At 38.7% G+C, this 12393-nt stretch overlaps 1 protein-coding gene across 1 annotated transcript in view; it reads left to right on the top strand.

Annotated features, from left to right (window-relative positions):
- Nucleotides 1-5162, top strand: part of LOC128699233 (uncharacterized) — a 23197-nt gene extending 18035 nt beyond the window's left edge. The window contains exons 12-13 of the mRNA XM_070096527.1: nucleotides 575-706; nucleotides 3098-5162. Of these exons, the coding sequence (XP_069952628.1) occupies nucleotides 575-706; nucleotides 3098-3259 (294 nt within the window). The 3' untranslated portion in view covers nucleotides 3260-5162. The remainder of the gene's footprint in view (nucleotides 1-574; nucleotides 707-3097) is intronic.
- The last annotated feature ends 7231 nt before the right edge of the window (nucleotides 5163-12393 follow it).

The raw sequence follows: 12393 nt of genomic DNA, 5'->3' as shown, positions 1-12393 counted from the left end.
CCAGATATAAAAATGCACAGTAAATAGTTTATTACCACTGTAACTTTTTCAGATATCAAAATTTTGCGGTCCAGTCCCTGGACCCATTATGTACCTCTGTAATCTTTTGACTACCACCCACAGGATTGGTATGGGGCGCATGATAAAAATATTAAACTAAATCACGGAATCGTATCAACATAGTTGCAAACGAATCACAGAGTGGGTGGGACTCAAACCAATTTGGGAAGCGAGTCTTAAAACTGGCATGCCAGTTCTGGGATTTGTACTGTAATATTAAAGCCAATAGTGAACAGAGGATCAAACCTCCATCATTGTGCCGAATGACCTACACGGGCTTAGCGCAAATATAATCTGTAGCTCCTCAGTTTATAAAAGAAACGGGTTATGTTCTTGTAGTAAAACCCTGTAGGTTATACAGTGCATGGAATGCTGGAGGCTCGATCTTCCGTTTGATAATAGTACAACCTGTGTTCACCAAGTCATTAACAACAACAACGGTGACAATAATAATGTTACTACTACTAAGCTATAGAGAACTAATAATAATGCATATGGTGGGTTGTTATTTCAGGAGGTGGACCTGCTGGTGGTGCCACGGTACGCGTGTGAAGCAGCACTGCAACAGACGAGGCTGGGTGCCACCTACCGCCTCCATCCTGGCATGCTGTGTGCTGGTGGGGAACCCGGCAAAGATGCCTGCAAGGTGACATACAGTATTTCCTCAAGCACTGTATAACCCCTACGAGCATTGCGTTTCCTCACGAATATAATAATAATTGAATGTTTCATATTTTATACGTTCTCGCTCTGGTTTATCTTGGGCATTATTACTGACCAATAATGTTATGGCAATTTGAAATCTCCTCGTATATTAGCTCTACCCTCATACCCATTCTGTGGTCGGTAATGATCCCATCCTGTGGGTGGTATTCACATCATGCTAATCTTGTAATGGTAATTCCAGTCCCGAGGGTTGTCACATTTGCTGGTAATTCGACTGTCGGCAAACCTAACTTAACCTAGACTTTCATTTTTTTAACTTTATTTCCGTTCATTGTGGTAGTCATCCCTATACCCTAGTACTAAGGATGTAGGATGTAGTCAAAAGATTAGAGGCACATAATGGGTCCAGAGACGGGCGTCACTGATACAAAATATTCCTTCCTTTCTATGTGCTTCAATGTGATTGGTTTTAACAGGTTTTGCAGCGTCAAAAACTCACTCCAGCGAGAACCTTAAGGATCCAAAATGTGTATCACGGTGATATCATGACCGTTGCAGGTCACTCGTTTAATTTGAAGAGAAGACACATGTTGCAGTACAAGCTTTTATTGATGCAACTTTTCGCTGTGTCCCAATAAAATGCTTGTTCTGCAGCGTGTTACTTTTCTTTGTAATAATCGGTGGTGCGTCATCTGCATTCAGAGATTTACCAATCATGTGTGCGATTCTAAACGTTAATAATGCTAGTGCTTGTATACTTTCTATATCAAAATACCTTTTTTCTACTAGACACTGATATAAATACTATATATATTCAACACAGAAAAAAAATTACCAACATGAAAACCTGTGCAATATGCAAAAATAGTTCCAAGTGAGATATCGCTTGGGTTGCATGTAATTTCTGTAAAAAAGGGGTCATGGTACATGTGCAAATATCCACCAATATACCACTACTGATATTAAAACAGGGAAATGTTTCTGGGTCTGCCCAAGCGTCAGAACACAGAGAAAATTTTCATTTATACTAAAAGACAGAAACACGAAAAAAATCTTTTTTTTGGGTAATTTGACAGTCTTGTATGACAGTTGGGAAAGTAAAGAGAGTAGGGCAGTTGGAGCTGTCACCCCTGGTACTGCCTTGGAAGACAGTACCTGTAAAGATATAGAAATGTAAGACAGTGAACCAGGTGGAGATAGTGGACCTGGTATTGAAGAAACAGGTAAAGATCTAGACTTACAAGATCCAGAAATACAAAACAACAGTACTGCTGGAGATGAAAAAAAAAGGGGGAGGATGCTTCAGGGAATGGTGTTGGTACATTACTAGTACTAACTGGTGGTAGTACTGATGCTAATACAGGTGGTACAGATAGTAGTCAGAAAAAAACTGCACCAGTAGGAAACCCAGCCACAAAAATGTCCTGGCAAACAGAAATCGTATCTGTGCAAATTCTATGCCTTGGGTATCAGTAGGCATGAAATATCTGGAAAAATAGGTGGGACGTGCAATTTTGATCATCCAAGAAAATGCTGCGACCTCATGACCAAAAGAGTATGCAGTTCTTCTTGTAAACTATTTCAACTTGAAATGTGTTATTCATCAGTCAGTGAAGACAGTTACAACTCATTACAGTTATGACCGAGTGTGGACGTGTGAATTGCTCATTACTTTGTAATGTGTTTATGACTGTAACCATGTATAGACGTGTAGATGATTCATTACCTTTGTAACTTGGTAAGTAAGTAAATAAGTTTATTCAGGTATACACAAATACAGTTATATAGATTATCATACATAGCAGCATATGTGTGTAAAGTACCCAGGATAACCCAAAAAAGTCAGACAGAGTGACTTATTTCCATTGAGGTCCTTACTTATTTCCAGATCTACCTGGAGTTCATTACCTTTGTAACTTGTTCAGCTATCAGAACTTTGGGGCCCAGTCCCTGGACCCATAATGTACCTCTAATCCTTTGACTACTGCCCACAGGATGAGTATAGAGGTGCATAATATATTAAACTATGACCCCTTACTGGCGTAGGCCTATTCCAGTGATACCTAGTCAGTAGACCTAGTCAGTGATCCCTAGCCAGTAGGTCTACTACAATGATCCCTAATCAGTAAGCCTACATCAGTGATCCCTCGCCTTAGGCTTACGCTAGTGATCTTGTATTCTTATGTTGCCTCTAAGGAGCCGGGTGTACCCTGATGTCGGTAAAGGACTCTTGTTCCAAGGAATTGAAGCTACCCCCGTTTTTCATTGGATCAAATGCGATTGCCTCTCATTCCCTAGGTGCATTATGACCCCTATGGTTTAGCGCTTCCTCCATAAATGTAATAATATTAATAATAATCATATTTTACAGGGTGACGGTGGGGGCCCCTTGGCGTGTGAGGGTCCAGACGGACGGTACCAGCTGGCCGGGATAGTGTCTTGGGGGATAGGCTGTGGTTCCTCTGGTGTTCCCGGCGTCTATGTCAGCGTTGTTCACTACTTAGATTGGATCACACAAATAATTAAATTCTAGTCTCCACCTTCTAACTCTGAACTACTCCTAGTTCTAGGTTCAGGTCACTTCCACCTCCTATCTTAACGATCGTTTCACGAAATCATATAAGATTAACAAGCTCTGAGATGCTCCTGGTTCTATAATCGAAGTCCCATCTAGCACACTATGAACTCGACATAGTTATAGATTTGAGGTTCTCTGCCTTCAGGATAATACCAACCAGATTGGGCCCATTAATTTACAAATTACAGGTTCCATTATCTCTGATCTGTCGTCTGATTTTTCATAAATTTTGAACATCTGCCTTAAGATAAAATACTTTCTTAGTTCTATGTTTGGGTTACCAGAAATCCTAAGTTTTAGAATCCATTTTCAGTCTCATGTTGATTGCTTGAAGGTTTTTATCTAATCTACTCAATGGAGTCCACTGTAGAAGTTTAATTCGTGGTTTGATGTTGAGCACCACATTTCTAAGTTCACAGCTTCATTCTAGCTTCTACAAGGCAGGTTTATTGTGCTAACCTCGTCCTGGTCACACTCTGCAGGTTCACAGGTCCTAGTTATGTAATGGACGATCACCAGTCTGTATTATTTACATTTTCTAAGCTTTTAAATTAACTTTTCTAATTCACAAAGTTCTAGACCCAAGTTCTTTGGCCTAGATTCTAATTTCATAATTCCAAAGTTTGGGTTCTAGGCTAACTGAAGAAAAAAAAACACGACTCACGAAATCGTAATGACACGATTGCAAACAAACCATACCACATTGTCCCAATAATTTGTTTTACGGTGTGGCCTTTCTTCAATATTTTCTGCAGTATGCCTTGTAGATACATATAGATAATTTGTTGTAGGGTCTAGTTGAGGATGTATAACCTACACTAGGCTGGTTGAAGCATGGCGTAGCTGACATGTGGTCAAAAGATAAAGCAAAAAGAGACCTTTAGTAGTAAACCTTTTTACCTACATGTTGTACTTGGCAAAGCTTCATGTAGGTGAAATATCGTACTAACAAGGGTTTCCTTTCGTTGGATATCTTTAAATTACACTAGGCTGGTTTCCTGCACTAATGGACATTGTATTGTTGTCCTCGGATCTCTCTAAAAAAAAAATCAGTTGTTTTACCTTTGTTATCGAGTTGTTATTTAGTTATTTTAATGTCAACATTTACAGGGAGAGGTGAAATACCTGATCAGTGTTAGTATCTTATTGCAATCAAGAAACCCTAGGGTTTCGGGGGTCAACGCCCCCGCGGCTCGGTCTGAGACCAGGCCTCATGGTGGATCAGGGTCTGATCAACCAAGTTGTTACTGCTGGCTTATTCTTAATGTGCCTTTGATATACCTTCGATGAGTTTCGAAAGTTACTACTCACGGAGCCCGGCCATGGGTCAGGCTCGTCTGGTGCTAGCCTGGTCAACCAGGCTGTTGCCCACTGCCTCACATATCTATCACAGCTTGGTTGATCTGCGGCCTGGTGAAGATGCTTGTCCAGTTTTCTCTTCAAAACTTCTACACTTGTTCCAGCATTGTTCCTGATATCTTCTGGTAAGATGTTGAATAGTCTGGGACCACGAATGTTGATACTACTTATGTATCAAGACCAGCCTTGATTCTGGTCAAGAACTAGAACCAAGAAATTGAAAACTTCCATCGCCTTCCGCGGCTCACCTCTCATTCCCCTGGTGCTGTATGACCCCTAACGGGTTTAGCGCTTTGAATGTAATAATTATTTGTATCAAGAAGTGTATGAACATGAGTGAACACTTGATCAGTACTCATATTCATTATTACTTATGAATTCTGCACTAAAAATAGTTATATAGCATGTATACTTGAGTCTCGCTGCAGGTCAGCTGGTCTGTGTTTGTAAATAATAAGCCTTTATTGTATTGCCTAAAGCCAATAAAATGTTGAATTTATGCATGTATTCTGTTTATTACTAGTGATTCCGTGTTTTACTGTATAAACTAATGTATAAACATGCGAAATATTAAAATAAATGTATATTATGCATTTGGTACTGCTTTTGGCTTACAACCAAAGACAGGGTTCGATCCTGGGGTGGGTAGAGACCTGGGCATGTTTCCTTACACCTTTTGCTCTTGTTCAGTTATTATTACCATACTCTAGAGCTGATTTGAGAGGGACATGACCTCCCAACGACTATATTCTTACCTCTACTAGTGGCCTACATCTCACCTCCTGGTGGTATATAAGGCTCCTTCCTGTCACTTCAACTCAAATTCAAATTAAAATTCAAAGTTTATTCTCTATAAGGATTACAATGCTGAGTTTACAGAAATTTGGTTATTGTTTGGTTTACATGTAGTAAAATTGTGATTACAGAGTGTACCACTAGAACGCTTAGCATGGCTAGGCATTTCGGGCATACTTAGTTTTATTCTTAATTGTAAAATATTACAAATTATGAGGTAAGTTGGTATTATGGCTAAGTGACTAAATACTAGTTTGTGAGTTTAGCAATGTGAATGCTTTTGTTTTGGCACAGTACATAGTTTCAGTATTGGAGTATAACAGGATTCATTATTTTAAGACTGAGATTAATATTTCTGTTTATGGTCAAATGAGTGAGTGAGTGTAAGTGTGAACCACCAGGTGGTATTCGTGTAGTTAGTTGACGGGGTGTATCAGGGAGATAAGATGTTTTCTAATGGTAGTTTTGAAGGTGATGAATGTGTCTGCAGTTCTAGAGTTCTCAGGTAGGGTATTCCAGATTTTAGGGCCTTTGACATACGTTGAATTTTTGTAAAGGTTTAGTCGGACATGGGGAATGTCGTAGAGATGTTTGTGTCTGGTGTTATGCCTGTGGGTTCTGTCACAACTATCAAGAAAGCGTTTTAGGTCAAGGTTGATATTAGAGTTTAAGGCCCTGTAGATATAGATTGTACAGTAGTAAGTGTGGATGTACTGGACTGGGAGTAAGTTTAGATCTATGAAGAGTGGGGGGGGGGTGTTGCCAGGGATGGGATTTAGTGATTATTCTTACTGCAGCTTTTTGTTGGGTTATTATTGGCTTTAGGTGTGTTGCTGCAGTTGATCCCCAAGCACAAATAGCATAGGTGAGGTATGGATAAATAAGTGAGTGGTATAGTGTGAGAAGGGCATTTTGCGGGACGTAGTATCGTATCTTGGAGAGGATCCCAACCGTTTTGGATACTTTTTTGGCTATATGCTGGATATGGGTGCTGAAATTCAGGTTGTTGTCAAGGTATAAGCCTAGGAATTTTCCCCCATTATTTCTGGTAATTAGAGTGTTGTCAATCTTAATGTTAATTTGTGCATCTCCTGCTCTGCTACCAAACATAATATAGTAGGTTTTGTCAGTGTTAAGCGTAAGTTTATTGGCTGTCATCCAAGTCGATATTTTAATCAGCTCCTCATTCACAATGGTGTTGAGGGTGGCAAGATGATATAAGTTGTGTCATCAGCAAAGAGAATGGGTTTCAGGTGTTGGGATACGTTTGGAAGGTCATTGATGTATATGAGGAAGAGCAGGGGACCAAGGACACTTCCCTGCGGAACTCCAGTATCAAGTGGCCGTGTTGCTGATGCTGTGTCTTTAATGGTGACGTACTGATACCTATTAGTAATGTAAGATTTGAAATAAGCAAGCGCATGGCCTCTTATACCATAGTGATCAAGTTTGTGGAGTAGGATGTCGTGGTCTACTGTGTCAAAAGCTTTTCTTAGGTCAATAAAAATTCCAAGTGGATATTCCTTATTTTCCAATGCTGTGTAAAGCAGATCTAGCATTTTTATGATTGCATCATTAGTGCTTTTATTTTTCCTGAATCCAAACTGGCAGGGGTTGAGTATGTTTTGAGCTGTTATAAATGAATACAGTCTCCTGTGCACGAGTTTCTCAAAGATTTTGGATAGCAATGGTAAGTTAGATATTGGCCTATAGTTAAGTCTGTAGGGTCACCACCTTTATGTATTGGTGTAACCCTTGCCATCTTGAGTAGTTTCGGGAAGGTGCTAGTCTCTAGTGACTTGTTAAAAAGTAATGAAATAGCATGCGAAAGGACATGGGCCGCTCGCTTGTACAGTAATGGTGGGACATGAGACAGATTCCCGGAGTTATTTTTAAGTGACTTTATGATCTCAATGACTTCCATGGGCTCAGTTGGTGCAAGATAGAAGGAATTAGGGAAATTCCCATCTAGGTAGTCCCCGGCATGGGCATTGGTATGTGGGATTTTACTGGCAAGATTAGATCCTATATTTGAGAAGAAGTCGTTTATCTTGTTAGCTGTGTCAGTGGGATGTAGTGGTGTTTCATTAGGTTTAGTTAGGACAATATTCTTGGTTTTTCTCAGTTTGTGGGTCCCTAGAATCTGAGAGAGTGTTTTCCAGGTCTTTTTTATATCTCCTCTAGTGTCTATGAATCTAGTGGAGTAGTATAGTTGTTTGGCTTTTTTTATTACTTTGGTGAGAGCTGATGAATAGTGTTTAAGAGTATCTTTGTGTATTAAGCCCTGTCTATATTGCTTTTCATATTGGTGTTTCTTGTCAATGGATTTCAGAATGGTGCTGGTTAGCCATGGGCAACCAAGCCGTTTGTTTGTGATCTGTTTTGTTTTTATAGGACAATGTTTGTTGTATAGTCTAAGTAATTTGTTAAGAAAAATGTCTGTCCGGTCATCAATACCATTGGCCTTGGAGAATTCTGTAGGCCAATCAACAGTCTCTAGGTCAGCTGTGAACTTCCTTACTGAGGCCTCGTCATGGAGTCTAAATGAGACTTTGTTGTATTCAAGTGGTGGTTTACTAATGTTTGTCAGGAGGAAGGTAGGGTAGTGGTCTGTAGTGCTATCTGTGATTATCCCTGATTTAAGGGGGGCTAGTATATTGGTCCATATGTGGTCTATTATGGTTGCACTTGTCTCAGTGAGCCTGGTTGGTTTAGTTATTGTTGGTATGAGAAGTGTGTTGTTCATATTGTTGATGAAATCAGTTACAGGCTGATCATCTAGTAAGCCAAGGTTGATGTTGAAGTCTCCAGCTAAGAGAAGGTGGTGCTTATTCATTTGTCTGTTTGTTATTAGTGACTTTAATTTCTCACTGAAATTTGGGATGTTTGTGTGAGGTATCCGGTAAATGGCACCGATTGTTATAGGCGTCTTAAGTTTTTTTACAGTAAAATTAGCAAAAATGTATTCCCCATATTCATCACTAAAGCAAGTGGTGCTAAGACAAGATAATTGGTTAGAGTAATAGATTGCAATACCACCCCCAACTTGGTTTGGTCTGCAGTTGTGAATTGCTGTGTATCCTGGTAGAGGGTAGATATCTATTGTGTCCTGCTTAAGCCAGGTCTCAGTAAGAATAATGCAGGAGAAGGGTGTCTTTAGTGATTCAAGGAGTGCTAGGAGGTCATCATAGTGTTTGCTTAAGGACCTGATGTTGTAGTTAAGTACTGATAGACTTTTAGCATTGTTTAGGATAGTGGTGGCTTGTGATGCTGTGTAATAAAGGCAGTTACTTTCCAATAGGTTTTGATTGGGTGTCAGATTATGGAGGTTTAGATCAGGGTCAACGTGATCAATCATCTTCTAGGTTTAAATTATGGTTATTTATATCCTGAGTTGTGTGTTGAGTTCTAGTACTGATATCTGTAGTGGTAGGAAGTTTGGACAAGTATATAGCTAGAGTATTTTGGTCATGTAGGGTATAGTCACTACTACACATAATGAAGTTGATGTTGTCTATGTGTTGTGCTGGAATGAACTAAAGTACAACTAGGTATAAACTAGTAATATAAAAATACAAATTAAAAATAGAACAAGACTCTCACTTGTAATTGCACTAAGGTCTAATAATGACTTTTGTGGAGTCTATGTTTTGAGCTAGAATGAGCTAAAGTACAATAGGTTTAATCTAATAATATAAAAGTACAAATTAAAAATAGCACTAGTCTCTCACTAGTAATTGCACTATGGTCTAATATAGTGAATTTGGTATTGACTATGTATTGAGTTAGAATGAGCTATGGTACAACTGAATTTAATCTAATAATATAAAAATACAAATTAAAAATAGCACCAGTCTCTCACTAGTAATTGCACTATGGTCTAATATAGTGAATTTGGTATTGACTATGTATTGAGCTAGAAAGAGCTATAGTATAACTAGGTTTAGTCTAATAATATAAAAATACAAATTACAAATAGCACCAGTCCCTCACTAGTAATTGCACTATGGTCTAGTATAGTGAATTTGGTATTGACTATGTATTGAGCTAGAATGAGCTAGAGTAAAACTGTGATTAATCTAATAATATAATAAAGGAACAAGACTCTCAATTGTAATTGCACTAAGGTCTTATATAAGTTGTTTACAAGAATTAGAGTATAATTAGATTTAAATTGACAGGATAAAATACACAAATTAAGGTAGCAAAATAATAATAAAAAAAATGATAAAAATAAAAATGGCAATGACTTGGTTATAATATGCTAGTAAGATGGCAGACAGGATAATATAAAAGTTGTAGTTGAAAATACTAGGTTAAAAAAGTATGGAATAAAAATGGTCAATAAAAGAAGTTTACAATAAGTTTGATCAATATAGTTTAAAGTAAAATTGGGCAATAATAGGGATTTAGAATAAAATTGGGCAATTGAGTATTTTTTAAAGTGAGGTAGAATTATTGAAGACAAGTTATGGTTAGTTTATAAAAAAATAAGATGGAACAGTGATGTGGTAAGTTGTAAAAAAGGAGATAGATTCTGTAGATATTAAATACAATTAAGACTATGAGGTAGAATGGTCGTTGAATACAACAATGACAATTAAAAGTAGTTGGGGTATTAGAATTTTAGGGGGGCACGAATTTATGACAATATAACACTAACGGTGGACTATGGGTATTATCTGCACTTTACTCTGATTCTGTTAGTCCAGCCTCACTTAAATATGTTTTAAGGTCATGTTCTGTGGATATGAAGTATCTCTTCCCAGTGGGCTGTTTCCTAACTGCTATTTTTCCATCCCTCACAAAGCACTGGTGGATTTTTTGGGCATAGCGCAATTTTCTTAGCCGATAAAGAAGGTTTTGTCTCGTTTTGGTAAGGCACTCATTGACGTAAACATCAGTTTTCATAGAAATAGATGTTTTTAGTAGGTTGTTTCTTTGTAGGCTAGTTTGGAATTTTAACAGCACTGTTTTTTTACCTGCTTGGTGGCCCATCAGTTTGCAATCCTTTAAGTCATCACTACATATGTTAAGGCGAAGGTGGTCCTTGATAAGCTGTAGGGTGGTCTCCATGCAGGTCTCTTGGGTGACTGTGGGTGGGAGATGTTTGCTGTTAACTACAACAGCGTCAGTTAGCTGCTGTTGGTCATTATGGTCTTGGAAGTTGGTTATGACAGTGGCAAGTTGTTGGTCCACTCTTGATCTTTCCTCTGTAATGTTGGTAGTAAGTAGGGTGACTTGGTCTTTTAGAGTGTTGATGGTGTCTAGGGACCGGGTGTGGGTGTTGCTTTGTTGTTCTAGAGTGTCTAGTTTATGTTCTAGAGCAGTGATCTTGTTGAGGTAATCTGCATTGCTAGCCTTTAGTTCCTGCATTTCTTGAGTTAGTTTGGTGATCGTTTGGTTCTGAATCATAAGGAGTTTAGCTATTTCTGGGTCGGTGATCTTCTTGACATCAAATACTGAGAAGGAGTTATCTTGGACTGTAGCGGCAGCCATGTTTGTTGTTGTCTGTCGTGTGTTGTGGTGGTGCCGGTGGGTGATGAGGGTTGTGTCCTGGCTGGCAGTACCACAAGTTTTCCTCGTGTTATTGCTGCTCTCACCTTTGATGTTAGGAGTCCTTAGCTGGTTATTGGATCTTCTTTTATTGTTCTGACCCTTGTCCATTGGCTGTGGCTTCGGGTGAATTGTAGGCGATGGGTGATGGGTGAATGTAGTGGAGTATCACTTCAGTGGCAGCGGGGTAGGAGGTGTAGTATGAGTCCTATTTGTTGGTAATTTGTGAACTTTTGGGTGATTTCTGCAGTTGCTTTATATCATTCTGGGTATCCACATATGTTAGTGTTATGCAGGTCTTGATTAGGTCATCACTGGGCTGCTGGGAACCTCAGGTAGAAGTAAAAATAGAGGACAAGGTTCCTGTTGCCGCTGCCGCTGCCGCTCCTGTTACTCTCCATATTGATTCAGACTATGGAACAAGACTCTTCTCCAGACTGAGGGACTGACTACCTCAAAACTTCAAGGGTGATGGACTGATTACATCGTCTTCATGTCTCTTCTGCCTCTATCAACTTTTCTGTACTAGACTGAAGAAGCCTACTGTGTAGGCGAAACGTTTCGAAATAAAGATATCTAACTGTTGCATATGTGTCTTACCTAACAGCCTGTCGGTATTTTATACCATTTTGATGCTCACTAGAACCTCTTCATTGAAAACTCTTAACTCTCCTTTTAAAATTCAATATTCTTCAAGAAAACTTAGTAAGTTTATTCAGGTATACACAAATACAGTTACATAGATTATCATACATAGCAGCAAGTGTGTAGATTTTTAGATTTTGCCACCGAAGTGGCTAGTTTATTGTGCACCCCATATCCATCCTGTGGACGGTAGCGCGAGAGCATATGGATACACAAAAGGCCTAGGAACTAGGCCCCAAAGGGTTAACAGGAATACATATGGATTTATATCTACATATCTATAGTTCACTTATCTGTTGCAAGCAAATTTAGGAAATTTGCTTAGTATATCTGGTATCTTATTTTCATTAATAAGATATCTTGACATGTCACATAGGTTATTATACTGTCTGTCTCTGTATAACTCAATAAGTGGACAATTAAGCACATAGTGTTCAAGAGAGTGACCATATGCCTGATCACATAATTTACATTTAGTTTGATCATCATCTGTGTGTCTCCCAAACTGCCAGAAGTACTTGTAACCAAGCCTAAGCCTGGCCACTACAACATCAGTCAGTCTGTTCACATTGCAAGTTGCTCCATAAACATACTTATCTACGTTGATGATATCAAAGTGGGTTATAAATCTACTCAGGCTTCTAACTGCATTCCTATAACAATCATTTTCATTATTTGCTTCTCTCCTAATATTATTCCTAATGCTAGACACAGTTATACCAAAGTTATATTCT

The sequence above is a fragment of the Cherax quadricarinatus genome, chromosome 54, assembly GCF_038502225.1.
Source record: "Cherax quadricarinatus isolate ZL_2023a chromosome 54, ASM3850222v1, whole genome shotgun sequence".
Classification (NCBI taxonomy): domain Eukaryota; kingdom Metazoa; phylum Arthropoda; class Malacostraca; order Decapoda; family Parastacidae; genus Cherax; species Cherax quadricarinatus.
Note: the sequence above shows the minus strand (reverse complement) of the source record. Positions and strands in the feature narration are given on the sequence as shown.